The sequence below is a fragment of the Sinocyclocheilus grahami genome, unplaced genomic scaffold (assembly GCF_001515645.1).
Source record: "Sinocyclocheilus grahami isolate Dianchi unplaced genomic scaffold, SAMN03320097.WGS_v1.1 scaffold157.1, whole genome shotgun sequence".
Lineage (NCBI taxonomy): Eukaryota > Metazoa > Chordata > Actinopteri > Cypriniformes > Cyprinidae > Sinocyclocheilus > Sinocyclocheilus grahami.
In genome coordinates this window covers 779411-797815 of record NW_015505336.1, presented here as the reverse complement: position 1 = coordinate 797815, position 18405 = coordinate 779411, and the positions used below count along the sequence as shown (strand labels likewise).

The window sequence follows — 18405 nt, the reverse complement described above, 5'->3', positions numbered from 1 at the left end:
TAAAACTATATAATATTTTTGGAAAAAAAAGGCACAAATAAATAAATGTTCACCTTTTATTGGTATTTAGCCTTCATACAAACAAGAAATGTGAAATCACTGTCAAATAAATCTCAGACTCTCCTTATTAATATTAATATTTTTTACTTCAAACTATAGGCTAACATACCAGTTAAAGTAAACAGTAAAACTTTTATTTTATTAAAAAAATTCTTCTTTTTAAAGAATTCTCTTCTGCTCACCAAGCCTGCATTAATTGATCCAAAATACAGCAAAAACAGTAACATTTTGAAATATTTTTCTATTTGAAAATATAATTTATTCCTGTGATTTCAAAGCAGAGCTTTAGCACCATTACTCCAGTCACATGATCCTTCAGAAATCATTCTAATATTCTGATTTGCTGCTCAAAAAACATTTATTATTTTGATGTTGAAAACAGCGGAGTAGGTTTCTTTGATGAATAGAAAGTTCAGAAGAACAGCATTTATCTGAAATAGAAATCTTTTGTAACATTATAAATGTCTTTATCATCACTTTTGATCAATTTAAAACATCCTTGCTAAATGAAAGTAATAATTTCTATAATATACATTTTAAAAAGAGCTTTTGAATGGTATAGTGTATAATGTTACAAAAGCTTTTTATTTCAGATAAATGCTGATCTTTGGATCTGTCGATAATCAGCAAATCAGCATATCAGAATGATTGCTGAAGGAACATGTGACACTGAAGACTGGAGTAGGCCTAATGATGCTGAAAATTTAGCTTTGATCACATGAATAAATTACATTTTAAAATATATTCAAATAGAAAGCAGTTATTTTAAATAGTAAAAATATTTCAAAATGTTACTGCTTTTGGTGCATTTTGGATCAAATAAATGCAGACTTGGTGAGCAGAAGAGAATTCTTTAAGAAACATTAAAAATCTTGCAGTTCAAAAACCTTTGACTGGTAGTGTAGGCTGATTATTCTTATAGATTGAAACGTGCATTAACCAGGATAACGAGTATGAAACATGCTCAGAGTTGCTTCAGAAAACAACAAAAAAATAGAGCAACAACAAAAGCATGTTGCTGGAAATGGGTTTATTATTGAAAATGCAAACTGATTGTGTGCCAGCAGGAGGCGCTGTGAGTGGTGGAACTAACGGTTTCTCCAGTAACGGCTGTAAACAAAGCAGCTCCGCTCATGAACGCTACTTTATCAGATAAAAATGCCATCTAAACTATTCTGAAGACAGTCGGTTCCCTTCAGAGATACATTCATATAAAACACCCGCGACGTGCAGTGCTCATGTTTATTCAACGAAGTCAAACACCACAAATAAATAAATGTATGGGAAACAATGGTAATGTATATTGAAATATCGGAAATTTGTTTAAAAATCATATCACTGTTATTGAAAAAAATTATATCACGATACATATTGATATTGAATTATTGTCCAGCCCTATGTCAACGTTGTGAATCGAGTGGCCCATGGTGGCGGTGGGGTTATGGTATGGGCAGGCGTATGTTATGGACAACAAACACAGGTGCATTTTATTGATGGCATATTGAATGCACAGAGATACCATGATGAGATCCTGAGGCCCATTGTTGTGCCATTCATCCACAACCATCACCTCATGTTGCAGCATGATATTGCACGGCCCCATGTTGCAAGGATCTGTACACAATTCCTGAAAGCTGAAAACATCCCAGTTCTTGCATGGCCAGCATACTCACCGGACATGTCACCCATTGAGCATGTTTGGGATGCTCTGGATCGGCGAAAGAAAGACAAGCAGGAATATTAGACTGTAATCACTTTAAGAGCTGCCCGGATCTAATATACTGTTACACATGTTTTCTTTCTCAGCTGTTTGCTTTCACTAGAGACCTAAATTACTTAGTATAATTAATTAGAGGATACTTGCAAATGCCAGCATTTTGACACACACAAGTGTGTGTATTTAACCGTTCTTGAGTTCTCTTTCGCTGCTGATTGTGTTTCAATGGCTTAAAATCACTTGTTTTTAAACCGCAATGGTTACAAACGTGTGCAAACAATACACTTTCGTGACCACATAGCACAGTGACGTCATGTGAGCGTGTAACCACGATAGAGAGGATAGTCCAAAATCTCTACCAGTTGACAAAATAATACTGGTTAATCGTGTCTACCAGCATACAGGTGCATCTCAATAAATTAGAATGTTGTGGAAAAGTTAATTTATTTTAGTAATTCAACTCAAATTGTGAAACTCGTGTATTAAGTAAATTCAATGCACACAGATTTAAGTAGTTTAAGTCTTTGGTTCTTTTAATTGTGATGATTTTGGCTCACATTAACAAAAACCCACCAATTCACAATCTCAACAAATTAGAATATGGTGACATGCCAATCAGCTAATTAACTCAAAACACCTGCAAAAGTTGAGTGGAAGGAAAAAGTGTGGAAGAAAAGATGATTTTGTTAAATGTGAGCCAAAATCATCACAATTAAAAGAACCAAAGACTTAAACTACTTCAGTCTGTGTGCACTGAATTTAATACACGAGTTTCACAATTTTAGTTTAATTACTGAAATAAATGAACTTTTCCACGACATTCTAATTTATTGAGATGCACCTGTATATCGCCCACCCCTACACAACACATACCACTTGTTTTTTTATGATATTTAGCCATTTTTAACACTGACACTTTCACACTAGGTGAAAGCCAAAAGAAAAAACAACACTATAAATACTGAAGAAAAAATACTGGACAAACAATTTCCTGTATGGATTTATTGTACAATTTTATTCTCTTGTGAATAGATGATTCTGTTGATGATTCTGTGTTATACGTGAAGGTCACCAGCCTAAACTTGACCAACCTAAAGTTGATAAGTCATGTATTTTCTCCTGTAGGCCTCAAACCCTACTCAATTCAGTTTCCAATCTGGATCTTCAACCACTACACCACATCACCGCAATTTAACGGGACGTAACCACTTCATTGGTCCTATCCGACTCACCATTTCCTGAATACCGCACACCTCAACAAAGACTCAATTTCACACAACAAGATTTTACAAGAAGTGTTCGCCGGATGGCATCCGGGAACAGAGCCAGTCAAAGGGCCGGTGGCGGACAAGAATGAAAAAGAGATTTGGAGACGCTACACTGCCTGCATGGCATATTGAGGACCATCAAAGTGGAAAGAGATTAGAGCGGCAGTGTGATGCTGAGAAGGTCCGCCAGCTCAGACTGAGTGAATGAGATCTGGTACTGGGACGCTGCAATTGGGATGCCTTATTGGACGGCTACAGAATTGTTTTGGCATACCACTTCCCAAGACACTGGATATGTTCAGAATAAAATAACAGTGTATTGCTTACTACATAATATGCACAATGATAATTGGTTCAAGCAGTATATAGTAGTCACATGACCTCTCAATGCTGCATGTTTAATATTGAATTCAGCAGGTGCGGCCCAGTTATTATAATGGCAATTAATCCATGTCATCTTCAGTGCATTGCATTCTGGGACATATTGCCCAACACAGTGCTCTGTTATATGCTGCACATCACATAATTTTTTGCAATTAACTGCATGACTGTATAATGGAAAGGGCTGTCAATTGTTTAAAAAATATATATTGTAGATCATTTAAAATTAATTGATTCAAATATATACTAAATTATACCTAATGCAAACTGTATTCCATGCATACAAAATATCTTCCTATATATTTTTTGCAATAAATTGTACTCTATAATAGATCAAAATATTATTTATTATGTAAATTAAATAAAATGCATTGCAATTAAATCACTAATACCCTTTTTATTCATTATACATTATTTAAGCAAATATTAATTTATTATTAATCATTTTATTCAATTCAATATTCAACCACTATTGACTCTTATTTTTTTTTTTATTATTAAAAATATATTTAAAATAAAAAATTTCTGAATAAAAAGTTTAAGCTAATTCAATATCTATTTATTACTACTACTACTATTATTATTATATACATTGTTTTATATAATGAAATATACTAAATTACATATTAAATTGACAGTCCTAATTCATTAGGTATTCCATACATACAAAATATAATATGTACTTTTTTGTAATTAATCTGAATAATGGAAAGGACTGTCAGTTGATTTAAAAATATGTTGATTAATTACATAAAATTTAATATTTATTATTAATATTATTATATTAATAATAATTTAATTCAATTAAACATCTATGTATTTGACTATTATTTATAAATAAATAAACAGACAGCCCTTATAATGAAAATGTATTAGGTTTCCCAGGTATTCCATGCATACAGAAAATCTGCAATGTATCCACGCTATTTGCTACAAAATAGTAGACCAGTATGGTAGTATGTAATTCCGAACATAGCCAGTGATGTACATATGAAGGACATGAAGTTCAGTTTGGCACAATCAGCAGACTCTCACCTTTAGCTTGCTCCTCATCCTCCCTCTCTTCCTCCTGTGGCTCCTCCTCCTGCACTTGACTGGGGGGTCTGTAAGGTGGGGGGAGGCGCATGGGTGGAGGGCCGCCAGTCTGCCCTACTTTCTGCTTAAAGAGAAAAGCAAAGAGACTGTGAGAGACAGTGTAATGCAGCCCACTGTGGAAAGACACTATAAAGGATTCTGACAAACAAATAAACAGTGAGAGATGAATATGAATGAACGCTGCTGGGAAAAACTCTAAACTTAGAAACCCCAACAATGCATGAATAAGAGAGATAGAGATAGAAGGAGAGAGAGATGTGAATGATAAGAGCAGGAAGAAAGCTGTAACTGAGAGCAAAATTAGGCAATGGGCTATTACGAGAAGTGGTGTCGTAAAGCCACCATTGCTGGAGAAAAGCCCCAGGAGATGGAAATGGGAATAATTTGCTGGAAAGCCACCATTCAAGTTGTTATCAACATCTCAATACAAGTCACTTCAACACTGTTCTATAAATTCATGACGACTATTTACCGCTTGTTCTTTTATTGGACCCCCAAGTGCTTTAAATGTACTTTATTTTGGTTCAGATTTGTTGCTATACTTTGAAATATGGCCACTCGGATGTTCAGAGGAGGAATTAGCATGTTGCTATGTGATTTCTAGAGTGTTCAGAGCAATTTTTAGAATATCAATATGCAATTTCTAAAGTGTTCGGAGTAGTTTTTATAATATAAATGTGATTTCTAGAATGCTCAGAGTAGTTTTTAGCACGTTGCCATGCGATTTCTAGAGTCTTCTGAGAAGTTTTTAGTACATCAATATGAGATTTCTAGAGTGTTCTAATGCCGAGTTCACACTGCACGATTTTAGCCTGATTTTTCACTCGCCGACAGGTTTTGCAAAATTGTCGACAAATGCCCGAAATCGGAGGCAGATCGGTGCTCGTTCACGTGAGTAACAATCACGCAGTGTGAATTATCAAAGACGAGATCTGAGGGAATCGCCAATGCGTCGCTGCATGCTAATGCTAAATATCTGGAGCTGTCGGCGATTCACAATCACGTTGTGTGAAATGAGTTCTGACTGAAAAACACATCGGCGATGACCTACAGCCAATGAGAGAGCACGATACAGGGCAGTGGGAAGTTCGGGGAGGAGTTACATGAAACGTAGTTTGCTGACCAGTGTTGCCAAATCCGCGATCGCCGCCGGTTGTTTTTCATGTCAGCAGGTTGAAGCGACACCAATAACGTGATATGCAGGCCCTGGAATGTGAATTGTACCAGGAGAACCTCACCAAAAAAATTTAATTTTACCCCCCGAACGCGATTTTTACTGGGGGACCCCCTCGAAAGCAATTGGGCTATTTTCAGGCTAGTTTTGAGTAGTAATTGGGCGGGTTTTGTAGCGAAAACCTGGCAACCCTGCACCAGACAGAGCTGTCGGCAATTCTTCCTATTGTGAAGTCATTCAATGTGAAACCCTCTGTCGCTGATCCATCATGCAGTGTGAACACAGCAGCAACTGAATGCTGTTTGAAAAGTTTGAAAATCGACCTGTGTGAACTCGGCAAAAGTTGTTTTTAGCATGTTGCCATGCAATTTCTAGAGTCTTCGGAATAGTTTTTAGAAAATGAATATGAGATTTCTAGAATGCTCTAAGTGTTTTTAGAATATTAATATGTGGTTTCACAAGTGTTGAGTATTTTTTTTAGCATGTTGCTATGCGATTTCTAGAGTGTTCCTAGTAGCTTTTAGCATGTCTCCATGCTATTTCTAGAGTTTTCTGAGTAGTTTTCAGCATGTCGATATGGGATTTCCGGAGTATTGCAAGTCGTTTTTAGCATGGCACCATGTGATTTATAGGGTGTTTTGATTCGTTTTTAGAACATCAATACGTGATTTCTAGAGTGTTCCGACTAGTTTTTAGGACATCGATATGCAATTTCTAGAGTGTTCCGAGTAGTTTGTAGAACACCCATATGTGATTTCTAGAGTGTTCTGAGTAGTTTTTATTACGTTGCCATGCAATTTCTAGAGTGTTCTGATTAGTTTTTAGAACACCATGTGATTTCTAGAGTGTTCTGACTAGTTTTTAGAACATCGATATGCAATTTCTAGAGTGTTCTGAGTAGTTTTTAGAACACCAATATGTGATTTCTAGAGTGTTCCGAGTAGTTTTTATTACATTGCCATGCAATTTCTAGAGTGTTCTGATTAGTTTTTAGAACACCATGTGATTTCTAGAGTGTTCTGTGTAGTTTTTATCACGTTGCCATGCAATTTCTAGAGTGTTCCGAGTATTTTTTGAATGTCAATATGAGATTTCTAGAATGCTCTGAATAGTTTTTTTTAACATTAATATGGGATTTATATAGTGTTGAGTATTTTTAGCATGTTGCTATGGGATTTATAGTGTGTTCTGAGCAGTTTTTAGAACGTCGTCATACGATTAATAAAGTGTTCTGAGAAGTTTTCAGCATGTCGATATGGGATTTCTGGAGTAGTGTTTAGCATTGCACTATGTGATTTCTAGGGTGATCCGAGTAGTTTTTAGAACATCAATATGTGATTTCTACAGTTTTCCGAGCAGTTTTCAGTACGTTGTTATGGGATTTCTACAGTGCTTAGTTTTTAGACACACACTGCGATTTCTAGGGTGTTCTGAGTAGAATTCTAGAGTGCTCTGAATTATTGTTTAGCATGTTGCTGTGTAATGTTTATGGTGTTCCAAGTTGTTTTTAGGCTGTTGCTAAGTGATGTCTAGGTTGTTCTGATTAATTTTTAGCATGTCACTATACAATTTCTAGAAAACTCTGAGTAGTTTAACACTGAAAGTTTGGGGGGTTTGTTTAACAATACATTGAACACATGCTAAATAACACACTTGACCAGCAATAACAGTGTCTAATCAAGGCTAACCATCTGTCAACAGAGCTGCAGCTAGCTCACGCTAGCTGCCTCTATCGGGTCTCTTAGCATTAATCAGCTATTAGTGGCGCTTACAGAAGGATGCCGTAATGTTTCACTGCTCTTGAGAGCCTCACTTGCTGCTGATTAATAGCTAATGAATGATGGAAGAACAATACGTAAAAATAAAGACCACTAATGTGCAAAAGATGTGAATACAGGAATTAGCAGTCAAAGCTAATTGTCCTATGTTGGCAAACAAACAATTTGTCGCACAATCGTAAAACTTTGGAAAAAAATTGTTTATAACTCACTATAAAAGTCAGCTCTTCTATTTTGTCTGTTTCTGTTCCCTTTTCAAAGCTAAATTTCCATTTTCTTTCTAAACATACCACCAGAAATAGAAAACGTATCAAGTTTGTCTTCAGATACGTGCTGAAATGTTAATTAAATTTGCGGGTTGTAATTAGAGGGCCACATATTCTGATTGCGGTGAATAATCACGTAGCCTCGGGAGCCAAATGCAACTAATGGATGAAGGAGCAATTAGGCAAATTACTGTCATTTCAAATTAATTGCTAGATAAAACAGTTTTAATCAAAATACAGCGACACCAGAGGTATCTAGAAGATTTAAAATCAGGATTCTTCCCCAGGTCTCTTGGGAAAAGACACCATTTCTCAGAAACATGGGCTTGCTGGTGCACATTTGTCCTCTTTTCTTTAATTTTCTCTCTTGATTCTGGCACGCAGCGAGGGTTAAAACAGATTGTGATGGGTTGTGCTTTGATGTGAGTGGAATTCTGCCTTAGACACTTACTCTAGTGGACATACAGACATCTTGAAACAGACCCATAATAAATACAGCATTCAGCTTCTTTGCAAAGAGACCCAGATTGTGATCATTACAGGCAGCTGGGACCTAATAACGGATCATTACGGACAAAGCAGTTTCAGTGAGAATCATATTGCAGTGAATGCTGCTGATTCGAGCTCTAGCACAGACAGCCAATATTTTGTCTTCAGATACAAAATATGGTCCAGAAATCTTATATTTAATGAAAATGTTTGTTGTTGTATTATTATTATAATAATAATTAAAATAAAATAGCAAATAAAAATAACAGGACTAGCAAGATTGGATTTTTTTTTAATGATTTTTAAAAAATTTGTATTAATTATATACAGTCTGAAACCAAACCAAAGCATTCAAAAGCTAAATTAAAATAAAGTTCACTTTGACTTTGGATAAACATTGTCAATATTCAAGATTAAAATGTGTAAACAAGTAAAAAAGTGTAAACAAGTATATATATATGTAGCTTTATATGTCTTATGTAGCTTGATGCTAATGTTAGCTCTAATGCACCTGTTACCCTGCTGCGATTACATTTCATGATGTATTCTATCAGAAGAATTCATGTAAAGTTGTAAGAAAATGTTTTGTTTTCTAGAAAGACATTTTATAATAAGTGGATAAATCTATATTGGATCAAAGCAATGTGCATGGACCAGGAGACTATAAGGAGTGAATAAAGATGTTCAATTTCATTGTGTTTAACAACCTAATGTTATATGGTCATGTTCACTTAGGGCCAGGAAAAACCCTGTTATATACTGTATACATATATATGTGACCCTGGACCACAAAACCAGACATTATTTACAACAGGTACATTTTTTGAAATTGAGATGTATACATAATCTGAAAACTGAATAAATAGGCTTTCTATTGTTGTATGGTTTGTTAGGATAGGACAATATTTGGCCGAAATACAACTATTTGAAAATCTGGAATCTGAGGGTGCAAAAAAATCTAAATATTGAGAAAATTGCCTTTAAAGTTGTCCAAATGAAGACCTTAGCAATGCATATTACTAATTAAAAATTAAGTTTTGCTATATTTACAGTAGGACATTTACAAAATATTTTCATTTTCATTATCTTTACTTAATATCCTAATGATTTTTGGCATAAAAGAATAATCAATAATTTTGACCCATACACTGTAGCACACACATGCATGTATATATTTAAGAAAAATATATATTTATGTTATGTTTATATATTAAATATATTTATATATAATATAAATTATGTGAATATAAATATATACATGTAAATACATGTCAATATTTTCCAAATATATACATGCATGTGTGTGTATTTATATATACATAATAAATATACACAGTACACACTCATATATTATGCGAACAAAAACTTTTATTTTGGATGCGATTAATCAATTATTAATTCGACAGCACTAATATATATATATATACACACACACACACACACACACACACACACAATTCAAATTCAAATTAAAACCATGAACCTTGAACCTTAAAACCTTGCTAGTCCTGTTTTTTTATTTAGTTCATTATTTTAAATAATGACACATTAAATCAACAGCCCTAGTTGCAATAACTGTCAGTTCATGCATTGATATAAAATCAGAATGAATGAGTTTTTTGAGACTGGTTTTGTGCTCCAAGGTCACACACATACACACAAACACACATACATGTATATATAATGTGGCCCAGAAGTCTGAGAACACACTGAAAATCTAGCATTCAAAATCTAAATTAAGCCTGAAAATAAGGTTTTTGAACTTCTGATATAATTTATTTAAAAAATGAGTGCTGTCAAATAGATTAATCGCGATTAATCGTGTCCAAAATAAAAGTTTGTGTTTGTACTGCTAATACTTATATGTAAATTTAAACATACATGTACATATTTAAGAAATTACATTTTATTATGTAAACAAACTTTTATTTTGAGGAATGATTAATTACGATTAATTGATTTGACAGCACAAAAAAAAAATTCTAAACTATTATTAAAAATGTTATTAATATAATGATACAATAAAATTAAGAGATCAATTAGGTAAATTTTTATTGCATCACTTTTAAATAATTATACCCATTAAATTTACAGCTCTAGTTGCAACATCTGTCAGTATATTCCCGCAGGATTTGGGTTGAGAAGCCCAGAGCTGAAGGTGAAAGAGCCACAACTCAGAGGTGAGCTTGTGCAGAGCGCAGGCTTGCAACTCACCTGGGTGGCTTTCCTCTTAGCCTTGTGCTGTCCAATGCTGGAGGCCGTCACTGAAACAGGCTGCGAACACACACACACACATACACACAGTTAACCTTACGGATAACAAACCCGGACACATCAGCTCAAGAGATTTGTGCATTCCCAGACTGGGGCTGAGAGCGAACAAAATCAATTATCCCAGACAGAGAAACACATCAATCATTGACATCCCGTTAGTGTCGCTATTACTATTGAAAGTATCCAATCAGGAGGGATTAGCACATGGCATGGGACATCCTCCGTTTGTATGGACGTACCTAACCTGCAGTGCATTTGAACGAAGGCCAGAAAAATCATTAAGTCAAATATGAAACAACAGCTCTGCTCGCACAAGATGCGACCGCAGCCTTGAGGTCGACACAGACAGCTTCAGGAAGAGCTAATACTCTTAAATCACACAGAACCTTAATAAGGACGCTGCTGGAGGCCTGTATACTGCTCTGACCACAATTTTGTGAGGTCTCTAGTAATGCATGTTTCCAACTCACTTTTCAGCTGCACTTCCTATTTTTAACTGCTTTTTATTATTTAAACATTTCGTTATTAGCCAACGATTTTGTTAATGGATAATAAAGTCATTTGAGTACATATGTAAAATGAATGTACATTTTATGTATTACGTATACATATTTACATGCATTATTTATACACAAATAGAATTTTATGACAAAATGTAAGTATTACTATTAAGGTTTAAAAATTGATCAAAGACTTGATAAATCAATGGATAAACATTTTTGTTGAATAAACAATATTTTTGTGAATTTTTAAGTAGTCTGAGTAAATATTTTGTATTTATAATTATTAAATATTATAATGATAATCTATTACAATAATCTAAATGTTTAAAAACATTACAATGTTAAATGTATGTGCATTATACAATATTACATATATATATACACACACATCATAAATATAATATAAATTTTTGTTTAATAAACAATATTTTTGTGTATTTAAGTGATTTGAGTAAATGTTATATGTAAATACGAGTATATATACATGATTTGTATAATATTACATAAATACACATGCACAATTATAATTATTAAATATTATAATAATTTATTACAATAATCTAAATGTTTGATAATATTACAATGTTAAATGTATATATTGTGTATATATATATATATATATATATATATATATATTTACATAATATTCTAAAATGTATTCACCCACATACACACACACGCATAATACATTATTAATGAACTACATTTTATTATAATTAATGCATTTAATTTATTTATATAACTTTATTACATTATCTAAACACTACGATTCCGATAAAGTATTTAAATTATTTAGAAAAGTTCATAAAGTTTCAGTAATTTGAGCCATTTCTATTAATAAATACATATGATTATTTATCATGACTATGTATTATTTCTAGAATAAAAATATTATTACAGTATCAAACTACCACTGTAATATCTAAATGTTATACATTATTATGATATAAATTATAATAACACTAAATATACATATTATTAAAATGCATACAATCCTATTTTTATGATTATTGATTATTACAGTTAATTCTGGGGTGTCTTTTTATATTTTTAACAACTGGGAAAGAGCTAATAACTTTGTTGTGCTTTTTTCCCCAACAAAACTTGGCTGACACAGTGAAAAGATGCAAGAACTACAATACAAAAGCACATTATGGAAAAATACCAGCGGCCACAAGCAATCGAATGAGTGCTAGACCTTTAACGGCAGAGCAGCGTCAGGAAGTGGCTCAAGAGCGCAGCGTCATTTACCAACCCTGAGTGGATTTAATATTGTTGAACTGGAAATGAATTGTCCCCATTTTCATAAATGAGAGCACTCAAGCATGAACCGGGGAGGTCATATCTGAGGTGCACAGAGGCAGGAGGAGATGATGGTGTTTTAAATAGAGTTTGAAATGGCAGGTTTACCCGTGGAGTGGAGGACAGGCTCTGCACGACGAAGACCACGGGACTGGGCGCTGCTTTGATAGCCTGTACTGCCTCCTCATGGTTGGCGTTCTGCAAATCCACTCCACAAACCTATCACAGAGGACGGAGAAAGAAAAAAAAAAAGAGAGGACAGAGGGAGGAGAAGGAGATAAGAGAGGATTTAAAGGGGACTTGCATTTAAAAGCAGGATTTTTTATTTCATTGAGACCATGATGTCACAACCATGTGCACATAATAATAAGGTCATTTATATAAGGTATAGTAGCAAAAGTAATGGAAACTCAATCAGAGCCATTTTTGGTGTATGAAAACTGTCTAAGCAGATTCATGGATAAATAAAAGCTACAAAACACAGAATATGGCCCCTTCAAAATGGTTAGGAAGCAGAAATGAGCAGAATATTACTGTTAACAGATAAAGCGGCTATATTAAGAGCAAACGTGTCTGAAGGTGTCTGTGTGTGGCTCTCAGACCTGTAAGATCTTGTCTCCTGTTTTAAGGGCACCCGTGCGTCCAGCTGGGCTGTCTGGCAGCACCTGTTTGATGAAAATGCCCTTCAGTTCCTCTCCGTTCTTCAGCCTCTTTATAACTGTGCGGCCGCCCACTATGCTGATACCCAGAGACTCCTCCGGATTTGGCAACACCTCCACCCTGAGACAAAAATGAATACATGAATGAATAAATGAAATAAAATGAACACATTTATTGTTACTTTAATATAATATTACAAAAGATTACATAAAATTATAATATAATATAATATAAAATTATGGAAAAAGAAGAGCAGAGGCTTATTTGATTTACTGTCTCTGATACGGAAACATCAAATCAGCACATCACTTCCTGTCCCTATTAAGGTCAACTGAGCTACTCTAGCAGATAAAATAAAATAAAATAATTCCTGCATTTTCATTTCTGAATTTGTTAATGTGCATAAAAGGTGATCTACAATAATAATAATAATAATAATAATAATACAATTCTTGTGATTTGAACAACCTGTCGATAAACAAGCATTTGATTCATCATTTGCTTATTAGTAGCCTTATCACCTTCCTTTATGAACTATATATAGAACTACATCAAAAAAGTTCTTCAAAACAAACTTTGAAGTTGACTTGCAAAAGCCAGACCAGAAAATTTGAAAAAGTTTTAAATGCTGGAAGTTTGAAGTTTCACGTAGTTTTAAAGATTAAAGTTTGAATGTTTTAAAGGTAATACAGTCATAGAAAAACATTAGAAAGACAGACAGACAGAGACAGACAGATAAAGAATATTTGTTACTCATTTTAACCTTTATTTATGGATCTTAGGTTATGTGAAAATAATAATTTGTTAATAAATAATAATATTAATAAAATATCAAAATACTTTAACATGAAAAATCTATAAATAAATAGAAAAGGATGTCACTCCCTCAACATAGCATCATGTGGCCACAACATAATATCATGTTCCCACGAGTTAATAAGTCGTGGCCACGACAAAATTAAGTGAACCAAACATGCCCCCTCCCGGTCACCGTATATTCTTATGTTACTTCCATTCTAATTTTTATTATTAATTTGTTACTTCCTTCCTACAGAAATCTCTTGATTTGATTGTGTTTTACCTGCGTGGGGGACCCCAGTGACTGAACGCGGGCGTCTCCTCACCTTCTCCCTCCTCCCTTTCAGGCAGATCACTGCGGATAATACATTTACTGTATAGTTAAAATAATAAGCATCATACCGTAATTTACCATCAAATTCTAAAATATCAATGATTAGTAATGCCAAAAAGTTTACTTCTACCTGTTGCCTTCTCTGATTGAACCGGCAGCCCCCTGGTTTCTTCTCTTCCTGCTGCGAGAGGAAGTGTGCTGTGCAGATCTGCAGAGAGAAACTATTACAGTCACAGAGGCAGCCTTAGTCGCATATATTAGACTGAATCAGACTCATCAGGCTTACGCAGAATAAACAGGGATTCTGACTTAATCACACTCACATTAATCATCTCAGATCAGAGTCGGAGTTCACAAAAGCAAGTGAAATTATTTCTTAAATATTTCACTTGATTAAACAGCAAGAACAAATGAATTCCAGTGTAATATCAGGGAAGAATAAAGTATGATTAATAATGTATTATGAAGAGCGGAGAAATTCAGTTTTTGATTTAAAATCTCTGATACAAAAACATTAAATCAACACATTACTTTCTGTTCCTATTAAAATCAACTGAGCTACATAAACAGAGCTAGAGCATTCAACTAAAACATATTTTTTAATTTGTTTGTGTTGAGCTGCACAAATTGAATAGAAGATGCCCTATAATACAAATTATAAAAACTAAAACATTACAGTAAATTATTATATTTATTTTACAAAATACATTATTATAGTATTATTTCATAGTGTTAAAATACATTTAATGAAATTCTACACTAATAATATTGATTGTTATTATTATTTAGCATTTACTTATGTACTTATTATTTAACATTATATTTATTGATGTCATTTAACTGATGTTATGTGTGTGTGTTTAGAGAATTTAATATACATTTAATTTAAACAGTAAATATTTTTCATAAATACTTTTTATTATATAATAAAATATTTTCACAGTAAATAAAATAATTAGTTATTCATTTCCAAAAACATGTGCCCAAACAAAACAAAACAAAAGTCACACACACTATTACACTGTTGTCATAAACAGCTGGCCGAGTCTCAGCTGCGTTTCACACCAATTTGACGCCTTTCATTGTGTAGTTTAAAACGGTGTTTTATATCCGTTTCTCACTTTTCCTCAATTTCTCTACCACACCTGGGTTATAGCACCGTGTTAGCACAGATTATCATAATTAACTCATTTTCATAATTAAGGGAAGCATGATCATTTTCTAATACTTGTAACGTATCAAAAAGCATAATAATCTCTAAATTATGATTAACACCACAAACTTCTTAATTTAAATATCTTCTTTTTTACATCTTTACAATTTTAGTTTTTTAACAGCCCCTGTTAAAATTTACTTAAGCACCACCTTTGTCCAGCAGGTGGCGTTATAGTTCTATTAGAAAACATCATCACAGTAACTACAATTCCACATAGGGCACCAATCTTAAAGAACACATGCACCAAAAATTTCATTTAAGTCATAATGGCTGTGTTTAAAACGTTGTCACCTGCTATATGCAAGTGTATTTATAAATAATAAACCAATGACGACACGTCAGTTTATTGATAAATAGAAGTTAGTTGAGTGATGCATACAGACACGTTTGTGTGTTTATTATAGATGGAGACTCACTCAGTGTCTGTGTCAGTCAAAGTAAGTTCTGAGCCTTCGTTTCTGGAGTCAGAGTCTGCCTCGCTGTCTGCTGCCTCTATCCATGTGGCCGACTGACCTGAGAACAGATGTATAAATGTCAAACTGCAATGAACTACAGTATATTAATACTGAAATAAGCCTTGTTTTAAAGGGATAGTTCACCCAAAAAAGAAAATTCTGTAATTAATTACTCACCCTCATGTCGTTCCAAACCCGTAAGACCTTTGTTCATCTTCAGAACACAAATTAAGACACTTTTGATGAAATCCGAGATCTTTCTGACACTGCATAGACAGCAATGCAACTGATATGTTCAAGGCCTAGAAAGGCAGTAAGGACATCATTAAAATAGTCCATGTGACATCAGGGGTTCAACTGTAATTTTATGAAGCTACGAGAATAATTTTTCCGCATATGTTGTGGTACTCTTGTGAACGTGCATCGAAGACTGACACAGAAGAGAAGAAATTGTTGAATAAAGTCATTATTTTTGTTTTCTTTGAACACAAAAATATTCTCGTAGCTTCATAAAGTTATGCTTGAACCACTGATGTCACATGGACTATTTCAACGATGTTCTCACTACCTTTCTGGGCTTTGATCGTGGACTTAAAGAAGTTGTTACAGGTCTGTGAGAGCCAGAAATCTTGCTTGTTTGTAGGTGACCAAATACTTATTTTACCGAGGAATTTACCAATTAATTCTTTAAAAATCCTACAATGTGATTTTCTGGATTTTTTTTCTCATTTTGTCTCTCATAGTTGAGGTATACCTATGATGAAAATTACAGGCCTCTCTCATTTTTTTAAGTGGGAGAACTTGCACAATTGGTGGCTGACTAAATACTTTTTTGCCCCACTGTATATCAAAAGTGCTAAATATTTAGTCTTTAGTCAAAACAAGTCCCAAGAGCTGCGCTAAACTCAGTCTAAGCCTGTTAAAATGTTCATATTTACATAATTTGTGCTAAAAAATGTCACGTTTAGTTGATTCTTAGCAAACTAGCCAAAGAATTTAACTAAACTCAGTCTAAACTCATTAAAAACATTAATATAGTGCTGTCAAATGATTAATCGCATTCAAAAAAGTTTGTTTGCGCATAGTATGTGTGTGTGCTGTGTATATTTATTATGTATATATAAAATACACACACATACAGTATATATATTTTGAAAATATGTACAAGTCTATTTATATTCATATAATTTATATAATAAATAAATAAATATATTTAATATATAAACAAACTATTTTTCTAAAATATATACATGCATGTGTGTGTATTTATATATACATAATAAATATACACAGCACACACACATATGTAAAATACTTTTATTTGGGATGTAATTAATCGTGATTAATCGTTTGACAGCACTAATATTTACATAATTTGTGCACAAAAATGTAATCTTTAGTTGATTCCTAGCAAACTAATCCAAGAGTTTAACTAAACTCAGTGTAAACTTGTTAATTGCTCATATTTATATATTTTGTGTTAAAAAAATGTCACCTTATGTGACATTAAATTAATTCTTAGCAACCTAAATTCTTAACTAAACTCAGTCCAAACCTGTCTAACTTTAAGTATTACTTTCTGAGGAGATCATTTTCGGTCGAAAAATCCCTTTAATCGCACTTTGCTAGTAATTTAGAAATAGATTCTTAAGGGATTTGAACCCACAAACTTTTGGCAACCAACCTAAATCCTGAACCACAAGGCCACATCTACCAAATACAAGCTAAACTTATTTAATATGCTCTCAAAAAAGTTCTGTATTAAACACAGTCCAAACCTGCCCAACTTTGTTTAGTTTTTAGAGTCAATTCCCCCCATACCGAAACTCTTTTGACAGCGAAACCCTATACTACTTTATACCCCTTTTTAACATTCCTCCCCCCTAAATCATCCGCTAACAGAAACGTCTGATGTTGGAGTGGGCGTGGAGGGTAGAGACATCTCACCTCCTGTCTGTCTGCTGCATACAAAGCAGCTCTTTCTATCCCTGCAACAGGGTGCCGGAGCTTGTCCTCCTCTCCCTCTTCCACACACTTACGGATCATAAGAGCTGAAAGCGCACTTTTCCCCTGCGTTGCTCCAACAAGCCGACTCAGCGCCTTTCTCACTCACACACCCCCCCCCTTGCAGCGAGCAGAACCAATTTGCCATGAAAAATGTGCCGAGTCTAAAATCTTAATGGCGCAATTAGTCTCGTTTTGAGTAGATTTACGGCAGCACTTGACTCGGCCGCCTCAATTACATCTTTGCTAAAATTCAAGGATAATACGGTACATTTCAAAGGCCCATAGAGGGGGTCATGCATCACCTCCAAAAAGATCCCTCTCATGAGGCTCGCTCATTTGTTCCTCTTTTTCCTCGCTCATCTTCTTTTGCTCGAGCTCTTTTTCTTTCTGGCTTCAACATATGCTCTCTTTGTTAATAATAACTGTAGTCGGGTTCTTTTGCTACATATTGATGGACATAAGTGTGTTTTCGGATGCTAGACCAGGGGTCTTTAACTTTTTCTCATGACAACAACAAAACATTTAGCCTAATTTTAGCTTACTAACTTCTGCTTTTGTTAAAGCTAGCTTAATATTGTAAAATAGATCAATCTATAATTGGCTATATTAATATATATATATATATATA

General features: G+C 33.9%; 1 protein-coding gene across 1 annotated transcript in view; it reads right to left on the bottom strand.

Annotated features, from left to right (window-relative positions):
- LOC107592729 (PATJ crumbs cell polarity complex component) overlaps positions 1-18405 on the bottom strand; it is a 138128-nt gene that overhangs the window by 65008 nt on the left and 54715 nt on the right. The window contains exons 21-28 of the mRNA XM_016282281.1: positions 18080-18164; positions 15732-15828; positions 14230-14307; positions 14049-14120; positions 12910-13087; positions 12416-12526; positions 10443-10502; positions 4462-4582 (exon numbers count right to left, since the gene is read on the bottom strand). Coding sequence (XP_016137767.1) covers positions 4462-4582; positions 10443-10502; positions 12416-12526; positions 12910-13087; positions 14049-14120; positions 14230-14307; positions 15732-15828; positions 18080-18164 — 802 coding nt within the window. The remainder of the gene's footprint in view (positions 1-4461; positions 4583-10442; positions 10503-12415; positions 12527-12909; positions 13088-14048; positions 14121-14229; positions 14308-15731; positions 15829-18079; positions 18165-18405) is intronic.